The 26,148-nt window shown below is 39.4% G+C and overlaps 1 protein-coding gene across 2 annotated transcripts in view; it reads right to left on the bottom strand.

Moving 5' to 3' along the window:
• Window positions 1-980: 980 nt before the first annotated feature.
• Window positions 981-26,148, bottom strand: part of COMMD10 (COMM domain containing 10) — a 165,544-nt gene continuing 140,376 nt past the window's right edge. For both annotated transcript variants that reach the window (XM_043514534.1, XM_038403093.2), the window contains exons 6-7: window positions 2,174-2,233; window positions 981-1,430 (exon numbers count right to left, since the gene is read on the bottom strand). In XM_043514534.1, coding sequence (XP_043370469.1) covers window positions 1,392-1,430; window positions 2,174-2,233 — 99 coding nt within the window. In that variant the 3' untranslated portion in view covers window positions 981-1,391. The remainder of the gene's footprint in view (window positions 1,431-2,173; window positions 2,234-26,148) is intronic.

The following is a 26,148-nucleotide window of genomic DNA, read 5'->3' as shown; positions in this document are numbered from 1 at the left end:
CTCTTTCTTCTGTGTAGGCTGCTGTCCTCAAAACCATTCCTCTAATCTTACAGCCACTGAAGAGTTCACTTCTCTAGTTTGAAATTTTGGAACTGACAACATCCTTCCTAAAAACAGAGCTGTTGATCTGTTATACAATATATGCCATAAATTAGGCACAAGGGGACCCAAATCCCAGATACTCGAAGTATGTTTTTGATGATACTTAAAATTCATGTCAACCCCAAATTGAGATCTCAAGAGAACTACCAAATGCTGCACTGGGTGTTAACCAGGCCCACTGGAGGATTTGGAAGTGAAAGTGCAAAGCCTTGTTCACAGAGTCGCTTAGCTGAAAAAAAGGCAAGATAACATCTTGAATTTCTATTTCTTTTCACCGCCTATTAGCTCACCTTTCCTATTATTAAGATAAAGTATTGAGAGTGCATATCTGTTTTCTGCAGTGACAGGCAAGAAGACTACTTCTAGCCCTCTAACAGGATCAAGTGCTCCTGGACTTGAGTTCATCCCACAATAATGTGAAATTATTATTAACTTGGATTATGAATATCTTTACTTACATTAATAAAAACAGATAATATTAGGAAGGATAAATGAATGGCTTTCAGGAATCTGATCACATGACTAGTTCAGTATTCTTGATAATCTACTCTCAGTACTTCATCCTTCCTTTTTATACCCAGTGATTATTATTACTTCTTATCTGTACTACAGCAATCCCTAGGAGCCCTAGTTAATCTCAATGTCAAGAGCAAACATTCAAAGCAGTGATATTATCATCAAGAACAAAAAGAAACCAAAAATGAATATAAATGCAATTAAATCAAATTAAATGACCCAAACTAAGACAGCCCACTTTTTTCATTTTTTATTCATGTATTTTGGCTAATTTGCAATCAACATTAGCCACTGTACGTGGGGGGAGGGAAGATAGGAATTCAAAAGGATGGAGACAATTCTGCCTATTTTTTGACTACTTCTACTAATGTTACTCCTTAAGTTTTATATTCTTCTAACAACTTTGATACAGATTTTATTCCTGCCCCTCACTAGTATGTGAATTGCCATCACCCATGTAATGAATCAAACAACACAGGTAATAAAGCATAAAAGAACTATAAACCAGCAGTATGATATTACATTTTTTTCTCAAGTAACACTGTTCTTAACAAATTCTGTTGGTTCAGAAAACAAGAGAAAGTCAATTAGAAGCTCAGAATCTTAACAATGATCTCCCTTGGCTAATGTTACTGGTCTAAGAGGAGATAAGCCATATAATTTTACAGGAAGCAACCCATTGAATCCATCAGCGAACACAGCTTGGCAATCTATCTTCAATTCAAAATAATGAGGTGGCAGGAGTGCGATGGAGAAACAAGTCTTCAAAAACATCACGTAAGGGAATCCAGCTGTGCTTGTATAGTCTCCAGCTATTTAAAGGAACAACAACAACAACAAAAGAATTCACACAAAATGTTGTGTAGAAACATGCAAACAGACAAGAAATAACTGCATTTGCAACAATGGATATTAAATCTATTCATATGGCAATACAAAATTCCTACTCATGAATATTTGTCTTTACATGAAGCTATTAGAATTCATTGCTGCAGTTTAAATATTCAAATTTTAAAGAAACAGTTGTCTAAGTACTTCCTTTTTTGCATGCACAGCTGTTTTACTGTGAATTTCCAATGCATAATAAAGAAGTAAAAAAATAATAGAGTTTATTTTGACTGGATTATGAGAGTAACATTTTGGGCTGAAGACAATACACATTCAAAGACACTCCTTCCAGATTGCTCCTCGCTGTCACTCCTCAACACTTCTTCTAGATTTAACAGCAAGATACATTTAAGAATGACCAAACCACTGTATTAAATTTATTCTAACGTTGAATGCAATCTCGATTTTTGAAAATGCTTTATATGCGAAGTAACAAATTCAATGGTTTAATAAAATTATTTCCATTTTTGTTCTAGTTTCATCAGATTGTATTCATATAGGCAAATGATTCCTGCTGAGGAGCACAAGGTGTTTACAAAGGAAGTTAAGTGGAAGCATCTCTGTAATACGGGGAAACAGTGGTGCAGGAGTATTTAATATGAGATTTATCAGTGTGAAATAGAAGTTATTAAACTGTATTAGGAAATGGTAACTGTAAAATCTAGACCTTGTTATAGAACTCAAACAGCTCCTGATGACTGAATTCCACAAACACTTTCTCCAGGTTCTATGAAGAAAAAAGAAAAATGAGGGAATTAGTGTGTTCAGTGAATTTCTCTTATTTTCTTACTCTTCATTTATAACAGAATGTTAATTTGTCATTGACTTTTGGGTTTAAGTTTAGGAATGTACAATACCTGCACCAGCAACTCTAATTGTTTCTAGAGATCACAATGTTCCTAATAAATACACATTCCATTTTAGCAAAGAACTTAGGCCTACAATTACCTCTGTTCTTCTGGAGGTGATTCCACAAACCACAATAAAATATATGCTAGGAAGAGAATGATTTCATTATCTATTTTTTTTAAATCGCAGATAAAACAGAAGATTATATTTCACTTTTCTCAGCAGTCCATTTGAGACCTAGTAAATACCATTATGCAGAGACACTGGAGGCAGTTTATTTGATTGAACTTACACATCCATTAATGCAGTACACCAGCACAGAGCTAATACCTCCATCATTAATCTAACAGTTATGATCTTAACATGCTGAGATTGCTATCGTCATTTACGCAGTCTCAACCAAAGTTAACAACTCAACAGCTTCAAAGTAATGCTTAAAACCCAAAATAACTCAATTGATAGAAATTACTGTGGATAAAACAGATGGCAGATAATAACCCTCTGCACACATGTGCTTATGTGGGTTGGGAAGGGGGTTAAATAAAAAATTTTATCCTGCTTTATTTGCTTACACAGAACAGGTAATTTAATGCTTGTCACTGATTTCAATTATATTACTGATCTGGCAAATGTGTTCCCACTTCATATGATGTTATTTTGGTGTTTCAAAGAAAAATGGCGGGAGGCTGTGTGAAGAAATACCAAATCTGACTGCACAGTATTATTAGCTATATGCATTACCGCTGCATCCACAGGTACTAATCAGGATTAGACTCCCAATGTGCATGTGTACAACCATGGAGTAAGAGTAAGAAGTTTCTGCCCTGAAGCGTTTACATCTAGATTTAAACAAAAGGAAAATGAGTGGGTGCAGCAGACAAACAACAATGGGGACAATAAGTTTACACAGACCAGCTATGGGGGGAGGGTGTGTGCGCGCTTGCACTTCTTAAAATAAACCAGAGATATTAATGCATCTCAATACCTCATTTTAAGTTTCTCCTGCTACCACTGTTTATATTGAAGAGAGCCATAATAAAGAGGGAAATATAAAAAAGAGAAAAAATGAGTTAATTTATCTTCCCACAGGCTCTATAGCTTCTTATGTTTCTGTTATTTTTCCACATCTATTTTTCTTGGTTCACCATGTCACTATTATTTTCTTGTCACTGAATCTATAATCATTACTCCATATATTATATGTCAGTGTTTGACTTTCCAGGACTTCTACATTTCTTCATGGTAATGATGGCATTTTCAAAAAAGCCTCCTAAGGCTCTGTATACAAACCGTGTCTATGGTCTTGTCAATATACAAAATTTGCACCAATTCAACAAAATCAAGTTTAGAAACTGATCTAGTTAAAATGGTGCCAACTCCTTGTGTGTACTCTCTTTAATTTGTTTACAAGTGCCTTATAACAGTGTATCTTAAGTTAGTAAAGAAATTTTGCATTTACCAAGGATTATGGGCCAGATTTTGTTCTGAGTTACAATGGTGTCAATCTGGAATTAATTCAATTTACACTGGCCCAATGATGTCACAGAAGTAGCTGGAGAACTGAGTACTCAAGGTAAGTAATGCCTAATAAGAAAAGGAGTACTTGTGGCACCTTAGAGACTAACAAATTTATTTGAGCATAAGCTTTGATGAGCTACAGCTCACTTCATCTCATGAAAGCTTATGCTCAAATAGATTTGTTAGTCTCTAAGGTGCCACAAGTACTCCTTTTCTTTTTGCGAATACAGACTTACACGGCTGCTACTCTGAAACCTGTCATAATGCCTAATAGTTACTCCTAAAATGAGATATTAAAAGCCATAAAATTACTGGGGCCAGCCTGTTGCTCCAATGCCGTCTCCTCTTCTCCATTGAGAGGGCTTCTTTCCAATGATTTCAGAAAGTTACAAAGACCCAGAAATGGACCAGTAATTTGCATGAGACACAAGTCTTCCGCCTGTGAGAGGGAACAAGGCAATTCTGGGAACGGGATGGTGAATCAAAAAACCAAAGAAACAGTGGTTCTTTTTGCCATGATTCCAGCTGATCCTCTGTCCAGAGAACATAATACATTGACAGGAAAGTAAAAGTGTTTGTAAGAAATTCTATCAGCTAAGAAACCAAAAGAAAGCAAACAAGTGGTTTCTGCAGAAGAGAAAAAGAAAAGAAACCCCACACAGTACGAAATGGATCCGTCGTTCAAGACTTCAGGTTTGGCATTTGCAGTGTTTTTTTTTTTTTAAATGTAACATAGAAACTCTGAAAAGTAAAGGAGCAAAGTAAAAAAGATATTATATTACTTACAGTTTATTAGTCATATTAAATAAAGTTTGGGTCAGCTTGTGTAAGTATCAGTGAAGATTTGACATCTTCTGCTACTGCTCATAAATAAACAAGTTATGGGCAGCTTCACACACAAAAGTTACACTGAAAATATTTTCTTTATTACTCTTCTTTAAGTACACATGTGAATAAAATGTTACAACTGAGACACAAACCAGTGAAAAGAAAACAATTCTGAGCTGAGCTGCAAATCTGCTTAACTTAGTTTTGATTTACACTACAAAACCTCAACATGTTTTTGAGAGCTGGCTGGGACCTCCTCCTCATTATTATTTAATATTTACATTCTGATAGCACGCAGAAAGCTCATTAAGAATTAGGTTCCACTGTGCTAGGCAATGTACAAATATCTGTGAAGACCCCAAAGGCTTAACAATCTAAAAGCAAGCATGCAGTCTAAGAAATCTAACACACTTTAGTTATGTCCGGTGGGAATATTTTTTTGCGGGGATGGAGGGAAAAAGGGTGTTAAACACAACACAATGAGAGCCCATATCAACCATTGGGTGTATCTCTACCAACTACTCTGCCTAAGCATACTTGCATTAGAGCATTCTGGGAAAATGCAGGCAACTATGTCATATTGCCTTAGCAGAGGATAGTGTGACCAGCATACAAGGTGGCACCAGCAAAACACTGGACAATGCCCCAAAGTGATGTCCCATTACAGAGTACTGAGAAGAAGAAACAGCAGCCAGTCTGGTTAGAACAACATGGTTAGAGGTCTGTCTGCACTGCAAAGTAAGTGTCATAACCTGGTCATAGGAATATAATTCTATGCCAGCCTAAGCTTCTGTCAACAATGAAATATTAATGGTTGCCACAATTACTATCTATTTATTATCCATATTCTGGTGAACAAAAACTATGTTTAGAGCCAACTACAATTAAATATAATGGAGTGAGGGGATTAGGTTACTACCCAGCTGTCTAATGACCCAGCAGAATATAATTAAAATCTGTAGAATGGATGGGACCCAAAAATTAGGTTAAAATCTTGGCTCGTCCAAGGCTTTTGCTCAGGTACAGGATTACAATTAGGTCCTGTCTACACTAAAATATCTATATATTTTGCAGTTGAGTCATGGGACAAAAACACTGTAGCCACAACCTACTTACTTAGTTGCCATTGTAGAGTATATAGTCTTGTTTGGTCTGTCTATGTCTTTTATCCATCCATTCATGTTTTTATAATGGCTTGTCTACACTATGGCGCAGGGTCAATCTAAGATATGCAACTTCAGCTACATGAATAGCATAGCTGAAGTTGATGTATTTAGATCTACTTACCGTGGGGTCTTCACTACGGTAAGTCGACAGCTGACACTCTCCCATTGACTCCGCTTGCGCTTCTCATTGTGGTGGAGTACCAGAGTCGACGGGAGAGTGCTCAGTGGTTGATTTATCGTGTCTATACTAGACGTGACAAATCGACCCCCACTGGATCGATCACTGCCTGCTGATTCGGCAGGTAGTGTAGACAAGTCCTAAGAGTGCCCATCACCATAGTATCTGATAGCCTCCCAAAGTACAAATACAGAAAAACCTGCCTTAGCGACCACCTCTGAAGAGAAACCACTTGTCACAAGCAGCTATTTGCAGAGGTCACGGAACATTTCCCCCCTATAATTTAAATGTGAAGAGCGATGACCTGTCATCTGCAACCAGCGACCACATTTTTTTACTCCTATCCATTAAAAACAAATTTGTAGGAGAAACCGATCTTCCTTACTTCTGCACTGCTGTTGGCAGTGGTGCTGCCTTCAGAGCTGGGTGCCTGGCCATCAACCACCCTCTCCGGCCGCCCAGTTCTGAAGGCAGTGCAGCCCTCAGCAGCAATGCAAAAGGAAGGATGCCTATACCTGACTAAATATTATGAAATGAGTGAATTAACATACTTAGCCACCTAATATTACTGAATATATATTTAACTGGTTAATTTTAACCCTAAAGCTATTTTGCCTTTCTTCATACATCTCCATGAAATCTAGTTTCATCCTCACTTTCCTCCCATGCCAATAATGTACCAGTTTGAGAACTTCTGGACAATTTAAATAAGTCTAATTGATTAGGATTGTTCTCCCCTACTTTAATTTCCCCATTATTCTCTACTCTCATTTTTATAGCAACTAAATTCTCCCCAGTTTCTGACATGGGTTTTTTTGCACAGGTTTTGTTAGAGAATAAAATTCTATTATTGGGAATATAATTCATCTTTATCAGTTCACAACATAAGCTGGCTGGTGCTCATCAGTTCTGAAAGTGACCAACCTACCTATTACTGCACCATGTCACTCAACTCATAACATCATTAACAGGTGAATGGGCAATGTTATATCCCTACCTGAACAGCAATCACCACATAATTCATACCAGGCTGCAAAAGAGCAGGGTCATGTAGAGCACATTATCTACTCTATTTCACTATTAAAATGGTCTTTCAAAGCCTCCCTGAGCTGTAGAGTTCCACATTGAGCTCTGCTAACAGCCCTTGTATCTGGCTGTTCAAATTTAGCAGACATCTGCTCCATCTCTGACCTCCACTCCAGTAGAAATGTTTCCCCCTTTGCTTCACAGATATTATGTAGGACACGGCAGGCAGCTATAACCACTGGGATAATTCTCATTGAGGTCCAATCTTGTGAATAAACAATTCCAGCATCCCTTCAAATGACCAAAGGCACATTCAGCTGTCATTCTGCACCTGCTGAGCCAGTAGTTAAAGCATTCCTTGATCCTCTTAAGGTGGCTGATGTACGGCTTCATGAGCCAGGGAGCAAGGAGTAGGCTGGATCGCCGAGGATCACTATTGGCATTTCAGCATTGCCAATGGTAAGCTGCGGATTGGGAAAGAAATTCTCTGCTTGCAACTTTCTTTACAGTCCTATGTTCTTAAAGATTTCAGTGTCATGCACATCCCCTGACTAGCCCACACTGATGTCAGTGAAGTGTCCCCAGAGATCTACCGGTATTTGCATAACCATAGAAAAGCAGCCCTTTCTGTTGATGTACTCTGAGGTAAGGTGGTCTGGTGCCAAGAGGGGTATGTGCGTCATTTATTGCTCCCCCGCAGCTCAGGAACCTCATTACTGCAAATCCATCCACTACCTCCTGCACGTTGATGAGGGTCCACAGGTGATTAATGCCCTTGTGCACTTGCATGACAATGGTCCCCACAGTAATTTCCCAACTTCAAACTGATTCCCAACTAGCCGTCAGCAATCTGGTGTTGCACATTTCCACAGTGAGATCACCACTTTTTTCTCCAGTGCCAGTACGGCTCTCATTTGGAGTGCCTCTGCTGGAGGACTGGGGTGAGCTTGGCACACAGATCCAGGAATGTGGCCTTGCACATCTGACAGTTCTGCAGCCACTGCTCGTCATTCCAAACCTACATTACGATGAAATCCCACTAGTCAGCACTTGTCTCTCAGGCCCAGAAGAGGCGCTTCACAAACTGTAGCTGCTTTGTGAACACCACCAATAATCTTGAATTGGTTCTTGCTATGTCTCATAGCAATCTGTCCTCCAAGGAATCATCATGTTCCCCATGGCTCTCCTTGCAGCTCTGCAAATACTATAGGATTATGCACCCAATAATTGCAATGCTAATGACATGGAGCTGTGCAGGCTCCATGCTTCTGTTGGAGATAGTGGACAGCAAGGAGGGCCACGTGGATTTGTGGGATTTTGAAAAAAAACAAAAAAGTATGAAAATTATGGGATACAGATGACATTACAGGATGAAGACAGTTGCAAACTGGGAAGTTGACTCCATCCTTCCAGTCACCCCTGTGCAATTTGTTTCGGCTCCATCACACATTGCCAAAACTTCCTAAAAGACAGTGCACTGGATGGTAACAAGTTGCACACCGGTGCACTGCACTGTGCATTGATACAAGCACTCCCGCTGAGTATGCACTTCATTGACACAAGGAGCCAAGTATGCACAAGCAACATATTAACTGCAGGAGCTGTATGCCGATGTTACTTCAGTCGACACAAGTTTCTTGTGTAGCTATGGCTTTGGTCAATTAATGCTAAGTACTTCAAAGCAAACAGATGGAGAGACAGGTTGTCTTGTATTTATAAATCACTGATGACAATAATGCTTTATGTATGCAGTGTTGTTGTAGCTGTGTTGGTCCCAAGATATTAGAGAGACAAGGGGGGGTGAGGTAATATCTTTATTACTTCAGGTGGTCCAATAAAAATATATTACCTCACCCACATTGTCACTCTAATATACTGGGGCCAACACAGCTACAACAATGGGGGAATATATCAAATTTTGCCATCTGAAATGGAAGCTCCACAACGTGAAGAAAAAGGAAGCGAAACTTAAGAGCGACTTCTTCTTCCTCAGCAACTGCAAGAAACAAAATCATCCTCCTCATAGGTCTCACCATCTATAACCTTCTGACCACTGCTTACAACTCCAAATATGATGAATAGCTCTGCAGAAGAACTTAAAAACAAACAAACGCTAAGGAACCACTTACTGTCCCACATATACTCTAGAAGGGACCAGCTCAAACAAAATAATCATCACATGCACCCACACACTGGAAGAAAAAAAAATCAGGAAACTTACTTAGAAATCATGCAAGAAATCCAAACCAACAACAGAAACTAGTCCAATAAAAATACTACCTCACCCACCATGTCTCTGTAATAATGCTGTTTAGCTTTTAATTCATGTAAAACATTCAGTATATTCAGTGCAATTTGCTAAGAGCAACTAAACAGAGCCAACACAAACCCAACATATTCTTCACAGTCCCAGATTTTAATGCTACCCTGAGCCAATTCGAAATTATGCATATTTAATATATGAATTTTTCCACAGCTACTTTTCAAACTCCAGTTTACTCCTAATAAGTTCTATCAAAATCTCTAATACATTGAAAGGGTTAGGATAACCAAATCAAGAAATTTAGGGCCAAATTCAGATACAATTTTAAATAAATCAACATTGGTGCTCAGTAATCTTCACCTCCCTTTGGACCTCTCAGCATATGTGTTGCACCAACTCAGAGATGGACCACTACTTTGGACTCACACCCTCTTATCAACATATAGCTTATGCCCCTCATCCTTTACATATTGTCACTGAAATATTGTCATATTGTCACTGGCCCACTGCGTTTAGGTGAGTTTAAGTTCATGCACCTCATATTCTGGGAGTAATAGAAGAGAACTGCAGCATAGCAAGAAAAGCAGGAGGGCATACGGATGTGTAAGTTAAAGTAGACCAATCTCTAAGAGGGTAAGTGACACCCACTAAGACTCACTTATATTCAGACATCAGAAAGTGGGTGGAAGTAGGTTAAACGGAGTGAACTGAGCATAATGGAGTCCAAATTGAATGCAAAAGTTTATAATTAACCCAACCTTACACCTCACCACAAAATCTGATAGTTACTTTTCAGCCTTTTCCCAATCTTGTATGTTCTTGTGATACCAAATAATCATTTTCTTGGAAAAATCCATGACTTTCATTGCCCAAGCCACTTGTATTAATACTGTACCCAGACTCTTAAGATCCTAATAGGTGATCATTTTAAAACAGAATCTAGAATGTGAAATGGAAAGAACATTTTTTAGTCTAAAATAACTCATTTCTCTCATATCTATTTTTATGTTTAGTTTGTAAGTATATAAAATTCCTGTGTTTTAAGGTATGTTCCCATTTGGGCAATTTTATCGTTAATGAAGTAGAATTCTTCATAGTCTTTAAAAAGATGTCAGAGTCAGCTGAAACTCAATGGTGTTTTTGTTCCACTCTGCAATGCACTAGTAGGGCTTTCTGTCTACCTGTAAGAGTTGCTTTCTCTTTAACAAGTCTACTTTGAAATGACGACTTCTGTGTTTATGAAGAGTTTGATTTTTGATAGCTTTTATTTTGAAAATTAAAAATTGAATAGATGCTCAGCTATTATAGTGACAAACGGTATGAATATCTACACAGACTGATGAAGTTAACATGGCACTATGGGCAGGATAGGTCACTCTTCACATTGAGATAACTATTCTGATGTAAAATCCTAGTGCAGACAAGGCACTGTAGGCTTTATTTCAATGTAGCTAGCTGAGGTAAACCCCAGGTGAGGGACACAGTGTTGTCCTCAAATAGTTATACTGAGGTATAAATTATCTGTCCCTTGTCTTCACTAGGAATTTGCCTTGAGAGAACTATCTCAAAGTAAAAACACACCTTTTTGCAGTGGAGATATAGCCTAGATTAGAAGATGAAGAAATTAAGAGTTTTCAGGTTTGTGAAAAAATACATCTATTGTAATCTATATGATTTTGTAAAAAAAGTGTTTAACAACAAACAAATAAGCTGTTCAATAAATTACTGATTGTATGAGTTAATACGTGAAATATTTTGAACTGAAACAGCTTTAGTAGCAGGTAAAGTGTCTTGCTGCATGCCTTTACCTCCCCCGGCACCTGCTGGAAAAAAGTCCACTGAAGGCTTACTATGATAGTCAAGTAGAGCTTTTTTCCATGCCAGCTCCCTACCCCACCCTTCATGTTCTTCCCTTTTTTGAACAATATGTATTGCACAAATATGTTATTGACTCCCTGCCAGTTGCAATACAGCATTCACTAAATGTAATATGAAGTGTGCGCGTGTGCAGAGATATCACTATAATTTTAAGGCTCAACAGAGGACAGCTTAGCTGTGGCTGCCAAATGTAATATGTAAGAGGTCTTCGAAAATCATTAGTATCACTTTCTCATATTACTTTTCACCATTTCATTGTACTCCACTGATTAAGCTAAGTAACTGTGACAGGGTGTATCAGGCCCTTTGAGGCCCCCTGCTGGAGGCCTTGCAGTCCTGCCACACCCCACTCCGGTTCCCCACACTTACATAGAATCATAGAATATAAGGGTTGGACAGGACCTCAGGAGGTCATCTAGTCCAACCCCGTGCTCAAAGCAGGACCAATCCCCAATTTTTGCCCCCGATCCCTAAATGGCCCCCTCAAGGATTGAACTCACAACCCTGGGTTTAGCAGGCCAATGCTCAAACCACTGAGCTATCCCTCCCCTTTTGTTTGTTTTCTCATTCTGCTAAGCAGAAGCTCTGCTAAATCCTCCTTGCAGCTGCTGGAGGCAGATAGGTCTTGCTGGGTTTTCTCAGGTATGACTACTCCCAGTCTGCCAGGACCGACAGATCTGGTTCTACCTCCAATGAGCTGCAAGCAGGGGTAAGACCCATTGTAATGGATCTATGTTTTTTCCCTGTGAAGAAGAATGACTGGATTAATTTAAATTATAGGTGAAAGTTTTCCCCATATTACATCCTACTTGATATACCATAATTTCAGGCCACACTCTTATCACAAGAAGTACCAGTTAATAAAAAACAAAAAATATACTGTTACAAGGATGCAATTTTTTAAAAGGTAGATACAATTTTCAATAATAAAACTTTCCTCTCCACACAAAAATCTAACAGGCAGCACTAACACAAGGTATACAACCCTCTCACACTTTTTCCTCACTGAGATAAATTCAGAAACATCCAACATATAATCCACATATGATTTCAACTCCAAGAGGCAGCAGTCATGCAGTTCAATTTACAATTACAGAAAGATATAATGCATAGTGAAGGTAGTACAAAGGTATTTCTTCTCGCCAAGGCATACTTCAGTCCTACCCCTTCTGAGGTGTTAAGGTCCAAAGGATATTAGGAACCAAAACAACCGCAACTGACACCATCTGAAAAATCCCTAGGCAGGGCTTATCTACAAGCAGTCTGTGCTTCCACTGATTCATCCCCAGGGTTTGGTCATCCCTAAACAGGGGTTATCCAGCTAGCAAGCTACTTCAGTCTCTAGGCAGCAACCAGACTGCTCTCCGATTAAGAGCAGCAGAGCTCTGCTTCTTTGTTCAGCTGAAGCTGGACTGGGCTTCTTTTAACTCCTCTCTCCATGCCTTACATTTGCTGCAGGTGTAGTGGCATGGAGCCATCTAGATCCCCAGGCTCTCCTTAATCCTCTCCTTGCTGGCGTGGGGCCTATCTGCCTCATTAACGCCCTTGTTGCCAGGGTGGGACCTATCTGCCGCACCACAGTGATTAAATAAATGCTTTTTCCAAAACCTATAAACCTGTGTGGCTGATAAAACTCTATGCATGTTTCCACTGTCAGTAATTGTATTTTAGATGTCTCTACAAAGTAAAATGTACTTGTGAAGTCACAGAAAACAAATTACCTCAAAGTAATGGTTTGAAGTACCCAAGAAAGGCAGAGCACTGCAAATGCCAAAGTACAGAATGCAGCAGTACAGGTAATAGTATGAGACAGGGTAAGTTACCCATAACATATTTATGCCTTTTTATATATGCACCTTACCCCGGAACATCAGTCTTCTTGGACCCAGGCTGTCTTATCAGTCCTTTTCACCACCACTGGCGCCTCTGGCATTAGAGTGCACACATCCTTTGTGACCCAAATCTCCCCAGGTGTCTCAGTGCTCTGCACATGCCATTAATCCCCCTTATCTCTGTTACTCCAGGAGCAAACTGAACTTGCATGCCCCCCTTGTCCACAATACCTGCATCCGCTTAGCGGGCCTGTCTGACCCCTTTCCCTTTGGCATCCGCGACAGTCAGGTTTATTTGGATGCTGTCGTGTCTGCTGGGCTCCCTGCCAAGCCCGAGAGTGATGATGCTGGAGTTATTGTTGCTGCTGCAGCTGAAGTACCTCCAAGAGGACATCCTGCTGTTGTTGGGGAGCCACCTGGGCCTCTTGTCACCCTTGTGCTAGTATCCACTGGGTTTCAGCCCAGCTGTGCTGCTGCTGAATTAGCAAACTCCTCCATTGTCCCCTTGTTTTCAGGGGCTGGTCCGAAAAGAACCAACTTCTGGTACCAAGTTGTGGCAGGGGCCACTCGTCTCTCGTGAGCACCTCCGGTCAGTCAGGTGTGAACCTACACTCACTCTCTCTTGCTCCCGGCCCCCCGTCAGCTATTAACCTCATCAAGTGGAATTTCAGTGGCACAGCCCTCTGGCCAAGTCACATACAGTCAATATGCATGAACGCAAAAACCCCACCCAGGGTAAAAGGCCTGTTCCTGTGTCCTTGGTAATGTCGTTAACCCTGTCTCTGAGCTCAGTTCTTAAAAGTCCACCAGGGCCTACCAGTGATGAGCTGCCAAAAGCTGAAGAACCGATTCCTTCAGTTGCTCCGGGTCTTCGGCAGCAATGAAGGACCACCACTGGGTGAATAAAAATTAAAAAGGGATTCTCAGGGGAGCCTCCCCAGCCGAGAGCTCAGGCGGGCCGGACAGGACAGTCCCGTGGGCTGGAGTTTGCCCACCCCTTTAACAACTAGGCTCTAAACTGGCTTCAGAATTTAACAAATAGTTCGCGTGAACCGGTGCGAATCGGCTCCAGCTCACCACTTGGCCTATCACAGTGCCCTTGTCAGTATCTGTATCTGCAGCCTTGCTTCTGGGCTCAGTTCTCAGCCCCTTCTGGGCTCTCTCTAAGTCAGTTCCTGCCCTGTGATAGAGCAGTGCCCACAGGGCTTCTTCCCTGGAAACTCTTTGTCCTCAGTGGTTCTCATAGACCCAGCCCCCCAGCCAGGTCACCTCTCACATTCAGTCCCCTTCCAGGGGTAACAAAGTTCAACAAATGGATGGCCCTCTAGTGTCTTCAGCCAAGTCCTTGAGCCCTTTAAATTCTATCCCCTTTCTTGAGCTTCTAAACAATACTTGTCCCCTTCTTGGGACTTGGCCACTCTGCCAGCGGGGGAACCAGGACCCTGCCCACTACTCCAGGTCCCAACCCGGAGACCTTACAAACAACAGCCCCGTGCTGCTTCCTTTAACTCCATTGCTGCTATTCCCTGGGCCACCTCCCACATAGCCCCTTCCTCTTTACCCTTATCTCAGGGCTGAAGTTCTCTGTCTGTTCCCTGCCTGAGCAGGGTCTCTCCCAGGCCTCCTCACCTGGAGAGTCTCACAGCCTTCCTGTCCTTCCTCATCCTTCTGGTCCCAGCCAGCAACTGATCTGCTCAGACCCTGTGGCTCCTTTTAACTAAGCCTTTGGGCTCTGATTGTCTGCTTCACTGCAGCCTTTCAAGGCAGGCCTTCACTGCTCCTTTTCCTGGTGCAGGATGTGGCAGGACCATGAGGTCTCCAGGAGCCTGGTACACAATCTCGCAGGAACCAATAACAATTCTCCTGCATTATCAGTTAATTTATTCTGCAAATTATATCTTATTCCTATTGCTGCAGTAAATTCTCTTAAGGCTTATCAACCTGGTTACAGATTTAAAACAGCTGTATTCCTCTTCCTAGCAAAATGTACTGTATCACATACAGCTAAAGGGTCCTTGGGGAGGGATGCACACCTTTATCACTCCACATTGTTCACACTCCATGTAGACCAAGACAATAAGAATGTAAACGCCTCTTCTTCCTTCTTTCAGAGTAGCAGCCGTGTTAGTCTGTATTCGCAAAAAGTAAAGTAGTACTTGTGGCACCTTAGAGACTAACAAATCTATTTGAGCATAAGCTTTCGTGAGCTACAGCTTACTTCATCGGATGCATTTGGTGGAAAATACAGAGGGGAGATTGATATACGTATATCAATCTCCCCTCTGTATTTTCCACCAAATGCATCCGATGAAGTGAGCTGTAGCTCACGAAAGTTTATGCTCAAATAGATTTGTTAGTCTCTAAGGTGCCACAAGTACTGCTTTTCTTCTACCTTCTTCAATCAGGATCCCTCTACTTCAGCCACTAAAGCATTTTATTCATAGATAAAAATTAACTTTTTATGTTCTTTCAGACTATGGCAGTACATATTTTGCACAATAATTAAGTTATTTGCAATGCACAGGGAAAAGGCTGTTACAAATGTAAGTGTATGTTTAATTTCTTTCCATCACGTGCTGTCATGCCAGTCTTCAAAAATCAAGGAAATCAATATGTATACCCAAATGAGTGTTAATTTCACAATTTAGTTACAATTTACACTTTGGATTACTACAGCTAATTGGAATTCCTCTTCCTGTAAAACATGGGGAAACTACACACTTTACTTATCTTTCTGAAGCAGAGATTCACTGAAGCTGTCACAGGGATGTTAAATTACATCTGTGCACTGGAAAGGAAAAGCTATTCCTCATACGTGCTAGAAGAGGGCAGTTTTAAAACCTGTCTTCAGTAGTTTCCTAGGAATCCTGCTGCTGAAAGATGCCGAGGGGATTCTCTGAAACATGGCTTTCATGGTCATAGCCTCTCCCCAGCTAACACTGTATATTTTTTAGGCTTTGATGGCCCCCTACAGTTTCCCGAGTTTTGGCAACTTTCTGTCATCTTACTCCAGTAAGTTTTCTGTTCCTGGTGCCTCTGAGTCTAGGACTGGCAGAAGCCAGCATAAATGCCAAGGTGAATTTAGCCTAATATCTGGAATCTGAAAATTCATAGCACATTAAGCTATTAATTATTAAAGGGCAAATATTACAGCTTGCAGAAGTATCGTGAAAGACAGATGTGGAGGTTCATTTCCCAAGAACCATAAAACAGGATGGCAGAGATATGATGTAGATCCAGTGGCCAAAACTCCCTACCAAAGGGATTGTAAGGGGCTCCCTTGGTTCTTCAGCTATCTAGTAGGGAAAATTCTGCTCCTACAGAACCTCACAAAGAACCTCTCCACAAAGCCGGTTTAGAGCTGACCTGGTTAACAATGTATTACAAATACTTTCATTGCTGGTGTGTACAAATCAGATATGAGCCTGACCCCATCCCTGAACTTTAAGGAAGCTCAGATCCTGGTCCAAACCTTGTGGCTGCCAATCTATCGGTTGCATTAAAAGTCAAACTTTTAGGAAGGAAATTTGGATCTGATCAGAACATGGTGGATTGTCTGCTTTGGCAGTAGTTTTATATGGGACAGCCATCCAAATAAATGGAACATCAGGATATGTCTGAAAACTACAGCAGACTTAGATGAATGGAGAAATTATGTGGCATTAATATTAAGAGTCCCTCACGTTCAACAAGATATTTATATTGTGTATTACATCACAGCACAGAGGCCAGCTTTCTTTGCAACCAGAAGAGCTTGAAAGATATTTTTAGTAATAGCTTAGATTTTGCAGACTACAACAATATCCATGGGAAAATTGTCTATTCTTGCAGCTTTGACAAGCTGTAAAGTGGCGTAATTATATAATTTTATTGGGTATCCTGTACAGTATACGGTAACATATACAAGCTGCAAGTTATTTACCTTTTTGTATTTTTATTGTTTCTTTATGAAAACAAACAAAAATATTAACCATAAAAATGACAGCAGTGACATGAAATGATGATCATTTAAAAACTAGTTATTTTGTTTAGCAAAACTATACTTGAGCATAAGATACCCTTCTGGCTACTTTGAAATACCTGGATTTACCGACAGAAATAGGAAGTTTTAAAGACAATTGGAACAACTAGAGCTGGGAACTGCAGAACTACACAGAATCAGGAAGAAGACTCTTCACCCCTCAGTATGCCAAGTGACAAAGGAGGCTATTCTGCAGATGTTACGCCAGCCTGGTAACTAGAGAAATATTTGCAGATTTAGGTCTCATTTCTACAAGCTCTGTTGTGTGCAGGCAGAGCCCTGAAGTCAATGGAGCTTTGTACTGGGCACAGGAATCCACCTGCACAGAATGTTTGCAGAATTGGGGCCAGAGGGTCCATATTTAATGGAGGGAAAGGATTAGAGGATTCATGTTGTGCTGTTCTTGCCACCTTTTGTGCATTTCTATACATCCTCTGGAATGTGCTTCTGCACTGCCTCATGTAGGCGATGCACATTCTCTCTATGTGGCTTCCTTATGTATTTCCCTTCCCTTTGTGTAGTGAAATTATGCATGTCCTTGTGCCAGAAGACTCTACACACAGAGAAGTGAATAGGACTTTACCCATGGCAGAATGAATTTGGAAAGCTTGGAAAAGAAGGGATGGGACTAAAAAACCCACTTCAGTTTCATGGATATTTCTGCCCACTCATTGTGTGACACAGTCAAAAGCCCATTCAGTAGAAACCAACTGGAAATATTTAGAGAAATAAATCTTTGGTATCTTTATTTGTAACAAAGCAGGATATTACTATATTATATTCTTGTAAATACCAGATATCCTGCAAAACCTAATATAAGGACCTAACATCCCATGTCCATGGACATTTTATAATTGATTAATATGATATAGGTTCAGTCCCATAATACTTGAACTAGACAGAGTGAGGAAATATGGAAAATATTCCAAGTGTTGTATTGTTTTCTCACACAATGAAAAATAATCACACAGTTCACGGGGAATCTTACTATTAACATAGAGGATAAATAAAGATATGTAGCCAATATCTACCTGGGAGAGAAAAAAATTATTTTTGGCTAATGCAGGTAATTTGGGAAATTAACTTTTAAAAATGACATTACTTGGTCAATCTTGTCCCTGTCCTTATAGGAAGATTAACATTTTAAAATAAAATAAAAGTTTAAGAAACATATTTATATGTCAGGCTTGTATTTTTAATGGAAAAATAAGGGTTTATGGGGTCATTCTGCAAAAATCTATTTCATCTTTATGGGAGAGGAGGAAATGTGGTACCAGCTTTATAGAATTACGAGACTGCTCGGCTTCACTTTATTATATCTTGGATATAGGGAGATACTAAATTGCTTCTCTGCCTGAAGTGGCTCAACCAATAATGAATCCATGTAATTTGTTTAATGTTTTGTCTACACTGATTATTAAAGATGTTAAAAGTGTAATGAATAAGTCAGTGTTAATATTAGTTCTGTAACCTGGCAAGAAGTTAGAAACTTAAAAATACAATATAACAAATGTCCCCATTATGGATTCAATAATAATACTAGGTTTCTAGAGATTTTTAAAAGTCCTTTTTTATTTATGGGAGAAGAGAAGTAAAGGTATTAATGTATTTTTCCATTCAAAAGGAAAATATAAATTTTTAGCAAGTATATTTAAATGTTTACTTTTAAAACATTATTTAAGTGTTATAATTGAAAAGGAATTAATAGAATTTAGACATTTGGAAGGAAACATTAATACTAAGAAAGGGTATGAAATACATATATAGGTTGTTTTTATTTACAGGTTATGTAGGACTAAAAGAGTTACAGATGAGTTGAACATAGAATTAGATTTGGATTATTCTACAGATGACAAGAATACAATATTTGGGCAGGTAGGACCGTGTCAGTTAATACCAAAAATGGTTTTATACAACTTCCAACACTGAATCTATTTAACTCCAAAATTATTACATTTTTTCCCTTTCAAGTAAACAATATATAATGTAAAGTGATGGGATAGAAGAAGGAACAGAAGGGAAAGTTATCAGAATGTTGGTAATATTACTAATTTCTATCCTGAAATGACTAACTGTACACATAACATGCTGCATGTGCCCGTGCCTATTTTTATGTATATTATGGTTGTTTTTTGCTATTTTTGTCTTTGTTAAACAAACATTAGAAGAAACTTTGTTACTGGTTAATAGACAATAAGGTAATGAATGAAAGAGCGTATGACTGGCTTCAGAATAGTTAGCAGGACTGAAATCAAGCATTTCTTTAGGAAGATACAGTTATTGTGAATCAAATTTTCTGAAAGGACATTTGTGTCTACTTCTGCAGAATTCTATTTTGTCACCCCTTTTGTTCAATTAGCACATACATCTTCTAGGTAAGATAGTGAGACGTTTTGGCCTGAAGTATTACCAATCCACAAAATGACACTTAGATCTACATTCCCTTTTTAATGAGATGAGATTCTGCGGTTCTGTGTTTTCCAGTGCCTGACAGAAGTAGGGAAATAAATGACATCAAACTGATTAAATTCAATTCAGACAAGATAGATTAGGAACCAGAGATTGAAAGCATTGCCTGAACATCTGTAATTCTACCTCCTCATTTATCATGCCACTTTTTTCTACTGCAAAGACATTGTCAAGGCAAGTCATCCTGGTATTGTGCCACTCAGAGATCAGTCCTATATCATCTAATTGTCCCCACCCCCAGCAACAACATAGCAAATGTACATAACCTGGAGCAGTATCATGATCAGAATTCTGATACATTATAATTGATATAAAGTATCATTAGTCAATGTGAGATTCTCCAGTTTACTAGACCATTTCCATTCTTTAATAGATTAAAACTTTATGACTCAATAGCAGATTGCTCAATTGACTTAATTGGGAATGGGAATGTTCATTCCCTCTGAAGCACCTGGCATTGGCCACTGTCGGAAGACAGGATACTGGGCTAAATGGACCTTTGGTCTGATCCAGCATGGCCGTTCTTATGACCACTGTTCCCTCTAAGCTGTGCACGTACATACAGATCCTAACCCCGCGCACAGTGAGAAACACCATGCACACAAAAATTTGCACAGAAGAAATTTTTTGCGCACACGGCCTGTAAAAAATTAGAGGGAACATTGCTTATGACAAATAAAAAGATTGTTATTGAACAGCTAACACTGCAAATTCACACTAGGATTTAAAACCATTGCTTAGTACAGTGGGGAAGAAAACCATTTTTCCTATCCTGCAAAATTTTTCAGTATTTCAAAATTTTTCTCGTTCTGTATTAGCATGAAACTGAGACCCTTTGAAATTTTCCATGAAAAACAAGAGAGATAACCCACCCCAGAATAGCCCAGTGAGAACGGCAGAGCAGGAACTGGGTCTCTCAGATAAGTGCCCTGACGAATGGGCTACAGAATCAGTCTCTCTTCCTCCCTCCTGGTTTTGACCAGAAATTCCATCCTGGACTTGAGAAGCCTGTCCTGAGGAAAACTGGTATTTTCCCCTGAAAAAAGCATAGCTTTTTGACAATTCAATGTATTTCGACAAAAAAAGTTTAATTGGAAAATTTCCAACCAGCTCTAATGCTGAGCTCTCACTGGCTCACATATCACCAACAGTATAGTGATATTGGAACTTAATTTTTTGCACATTCACAAGTCAGAAATATTCCAGCTCATTCTCCTATAGCCATACGAGCTCTAAGTTTTAGAGGAGTGAAAATTTACAAGACGATGGGACTGAGTACCCACAACTAAAAGATCTTTGGATAAGAAGATGCCACTTCTAGTCACTTATGACTATAACGACGTTTCAGAGCACCAGTCATCATGACCGCATGGCACACACTTGAAAGTGAAATTATGCTACTGGATTTAGTTTCATCTTAGTGTACTGATCTGCTTTAAAGTGTTTATAGATTAACTGAAAAAACTGTTTACAGACTGGTATATGATAATGTTACCAGGCAAACAACAGACTGAAGAGCTGGAGACAAAAATCAAAACTGATCTGCAAATCACTTTGCTGAAAGCCATTACATACCAAGAGGTTCCTTGGAACATTTCACCTCCCTGAAGCAATACCATAGAGGACTGCAGAAAGGGGTATTTTGACATTAACAATATTTACTAGAAAACATAGGTAAAATGTGGAAATACAGCATCATAGCATCTCCTTAACACTTTCCTTTATACTGCTGCACATTTTACTGAAAAATATCTAGAGAGAGAGAAAAAGTGCTAGTGGTCCATGATGTAAAGTTACAGTATTTAACAATATGTTATTGTTAATCTGCCAAAGACAATGAAACTTTTAAAGGAGAGAATAATCCTGTATTTGTCTGTGTGCCTCAGGTTCATGGTTGCCCAATGCATTTACCTCTCCAGTGAACACCTACAGAGTGGACAATGTTAAGCATTTTTTAAAATTAAAAATGACCACAGAGTAAATCCTACCACCTTCACTATAACCAGTAAGGGCCTAAAATGGCAGCACAATTGGGGTGGTTCCACTGCATGGAGGGTAAGAGGAGTCGACATTCAGTTAGCCTCCACCCACATTGTGCCATGGAGTGAACAGGGATATTATGGAAGATGATAGGGCTGAGAAGATGATTGATCCACAACTATCAATATCCACTAGGCATTCATCCTGGACCTGACAGAGGAACACAAAAGGAGAAGAGGCTGAGTAGTGCCTGAAGAACAGTTCTGCTGTTGCTCCACAACCTAGGAGCTGGGAAAGACGTGCATTCCTTCCCTACTGACCCTTTTCAAATTCACACTGCACAGCTCAAGTTATTTGGTCTGTGACCTGTGATAGAGTTTTGGCCCTGTGTAAATTATGTCTTTGGTAATACAGGTAATATGAGTTGGGAGCCTCAGTCCAGTTCCAGTAAAGAGGTATAAACAATATCAAAGGCACAATCAAAGTTAGCATATTTTGGTAGTCTGAGTGTAAAGATCAAGATATGAATCAGCACAGAGAATGAACTACCCTCTCACTCCTAGAGGTAATCATTCCAGAGGCCTGGACAGAGATACGAGTACTACTGTTCCATTCACTGTGCCTATTCTGTTAACATTGTGCAAAGTCCTTTAGAGCTATCAATCCATAATCTACCATAAGGTAAAATCCTCCATAGCCACATGCTCCCACCACCACATGGGAGTGGGGGATAACAAGCACAGTAGAACTGCAGTGGTTCTACTTTACAGGAAAGGGAGGTTGCAGGCACACCTTAGAGGACTCTCAGAGCAACTCTCCCCACAGTAACACAAGGGTGGGAATGTGGGCAAGACAGAAAGTAGGGTGTAGCCAGTAAACAGAGTGGAGAGGGAGACCGTCTGTGGCTATGAAATAGAAGGGGAAAAGATTTTCTCCCACAACCCCGGACAGAATCCCTATGTAAATCCAGGTTACTCAGGCTCTATGCATGGTGCAAAGCCTTGAGCCCAAGTGCTACATTAATCAAGTATACATGAGGAAAAAAGTTGAGATTTTTAAAAAGAATGCTTTTGGAGCCGTAAAAGCCATTCTGCTCCCTGAGTCAGATAATTCCATTGCCTTCCACTACAAGACTTGTAGGAATGCAGTTTTCTCAAAATGTCAGATTTTCTTCCAAATACAGCTACATTTCAGCCAACTACAATGAATTTGTACTTATTTGTGCATTCTGAGTGTTTTCATTTGTTTGTTTTTCTATAGATCAGCCTATTTATCCCATTTCAGAAACTAATATCCTCTATATTCTTATGATGTGCTTGGAAAACCTAATATCCATAGTAAAAACCCTTGTAAAATTTTGTGGTGAAATACCTGGGGCGCATTTGCGGCATCCATTATTTAAGCTACTGTATCCTGGCCTTTTAAACTCTTGTTTAAATTGAAGTTGTTTTTTAGACATTCTTATAGGAAACAGATATTTCAAATAAGTAAACTGCTCTTTAAATGGCTAGTAAGTGGTTTGGTTTTTTACATCAAAAAAACACTCCTGGGTAGATACAATTCATGTCAGAGTTTAGCTCAGAGCAAGTTTATTATGGCCAAGTTTTTAGTCCCTGGAGGAGGGAAAAAAAAGGTTTATTAATGCAAGTGCTGACAGAATCTTAGTTGCAGTAGAATAAAAGGTCCATGGTGATAAATGAAATGGTAGTTTATAAAAAAAGATGCAGTTGAGCTGACACACTGAAGAATTCACCAAATACTTATTACCTCTGAGAATAGGCTGGCTTCATAGTATATTATAGTGTAATACTTTCTTAACCACTTCCCAACCACAGTTGATATATTCCATTTTTCCCCCTTGAAACACAAAATGTATTCCAATGTTTTCTTGTTGCTTTTTAATTTCCTTTTTAGCCACAATAATAAAGGTAAAATTTTAAAAACTTCTGTTGCTGAAAAAGCTGAAGAGAATTTAAAAGTATTAACTTGTCCTGGATGAGCAGATAATGTCTTCACTGCATTTTATATTATTTTAGTTTATAAAGAGTAGGGTCAGTTTGTGAAAAGGCAGGGAGGGGCACTAACCACTAGGCGATTAGGATAATATTTTTAACCAAAGATGGATATAAGAGAGCCCATGCATGTGAGCTTGTTTAAGTTTTTATATATTATATCAGAGCTAGTTTTATACTCCCATAGAAAGAAAGTGTGAATCACACTGAAGACGAATTTTCTTACACTTTCACACATACCTCCCCTCGGAAAACCAAGTAACGTTTACAGAATGTAAATGGTATTACAAAAAATTGAAGCCTGAAATCTCATTTGAAAAGGTATTCATTTTTCAAAAATCCAATTAACAAGAAGGTTTTAAACAAATCCATCTGTCCATTCCGACAGACAATTAATTTCTTAGCCCAGATTAGCAATTCGTCTTCATGGACACAGAAGGACAGACACTTAATTCACTCTGTACCATCCTGCTATGGGCAAGATGTAGAGGAGTTCTTTTGTAAACCCTATTAAAATGTATGAGAATTTTTTTTATTTTGGAAAATTTAATTTTTTTTAATTCATAACTCTTAAGTGTCATGGCACTTTATAAACCAACATGCATTCCAAACAAAATAGGTCAGTACCAGACAGCATACATTAATAGTAATCAGGCTATTAGCATGGAATCAGAATGCAGGTCTGAACATGCTTGCAAAGCTAGTTGGCTGACAATCTGAATTTTCTTTACATGCCAAACTCCTACCCTCAGACTTTTCCACACTAACTGTGGGTAAATCTTTACATAGTGTGTCATGATAAAGCAAATAAATGATCTTACTACACACACACACACACACACACACACACACACACACACACACACTCTTTTTTGTCATTGAACAGGAGGGAGAATTTCTGGCAGTCAAACAAACAAACAAACAAAGATGAGAAGGGCAGGGAGTCCATACAATGTTGAAATGCCAGCTGCGATTACTTGCATCTTAGAAGATTTTAAAGACATTTTAAAACAAACATATTATGCAAAAAATGTATGCTTCCTTTGTATTACTCTGAAACCCTATGGGAGAACAACCTGTCAATGGCAAGTCTGTTACAATAACAACAAAATCAAAAGGTTCCAAACACTTACGTATTTCTAATTAGACACACATGGAAAACACAGAGCTGCCAGAAAGGGCTGTAAAGAGGTTATGCTGGACCTTGCTGCTGACACAGAAAGCCTCCAGAGTTGATGAGCCTCTCTACTCACCTCCTTTTTGAGGTGAAGAGCAGCTGGAGCTGCCAGAAAGGATTGTCTTTGACATTTCAGTATTCAGTAACTTCAGCACCATCCAACTCAGTTTGCTTTTGTTTTCATAAACATAGGGTTGCCACCTGTCCAGATTTCCCCAGGATCATCCCTTTTCTGAGGTAGGTTTCAGAGGGTAGCTGTGTTAGTCTGTATCAGCAAAACCAATGAGGAGTACTTGTGGCACCTTAGAGACTAAAATTTATTTGGGCATAAGCTTTCGTGGGCTAAAACCCACTTCATCAGATGCATGAAGATGCATCAGATGCAAACCACTTCATACATCTAATGAAGTGGGTTTTAGCCCACGAAAGCTTATGCCCAAATAAATGTGTTAGTCTCTAAGGTGCCACAAGTACTCCTCATTGTTTTTGCTGAGGTAGCCGTCTCAGAAATGTGTAAGAGTGCTCAGTACACACAGCCAGTTGTCCAGTTTTATTGGCACAGGATCATCCCGGATGTCCCAGGTTTTTGTACTTCTGAGGTGGCAACCATATATAAACATGCCCTCTGACACTGGACCAGAATTTATTGTGAACAGAAAAAGCACATTAGGCCGGTGATACTGGTGATGACTGTCTGGGACACCTAGGTGAGGAGTTATACTTTGGGGAAAACACTAAAACAAAATATAATTAATAAGAAATATATCTTGCACATTTTGTATATTTGATGCTTATTATTTGCTTTGTCTTTTTAGATTGCAACCTTCTCAGGATGAGTTCCTATCTTTCTATGTGCTTGTACGGAACCTAGCACAATGGTGCGCAAAAACTGACTGGGTAGGACCATAGTACAAACAAATACATCACAAGTGATAAGAGCTTTCAGCAGTATGAAATTTGGTTTCCATTCCCATCTGATGGGCTACCCCAGAGCCAGGAATTCCAGGCTGCTGAGATGCTTGGAACTCTCTAGGCTTCCAGGTTCCCAGCTGCCAGTCAACCCACCAAGTAGCCTGCCACGGAGCTAAGAGCCAGGAAGCCCAGGCTCCCTTGTTAGCCCATCAGGTGGGCTGCTGAAGAGCAGAGCGAGCGAGCAGGGAGAAAACCAGGTAAGCTTCCATCGAAATCCTATATGATTTCTATCAGAATTTTGTTAAAATTGACATGGTCCTGCGGAATATTTTGATTTTGACAAATAGGTAAATTCTGACAAAATGGTTTACCACAATTTTTCTGACCAGCTCGGATAATAATGCAAAAACCCAGGACCAGCAAAGCAGGAAAAGAACATATAAAAACAAAACCAATTATGGTCAAGTGAAATGAAAACATGTCTTCCTCAATTGTCTGACTCATATGGGTACAGTCAGTGCACTTGTCACAGA

Source organism: Dermochelys coriacea, chromosome 5, assembly GCF_009764565.3.
Source record: "Dermochelys coriacea isolate rDerCor1 chromosome 5, rDerCor1.pri.v4, whole genome shotgun sequence".
NCBI lineage: Eukaryota > Metazoa > Chordata > Testudines > Dermochelyidae > Dermochelys > Dermochelys coriacea.
The sequence above is the reverse complement of the archived record's forward strand: the minus strand, read 5'-3'. Positions and strand labels throughout refer to the sequence as shown.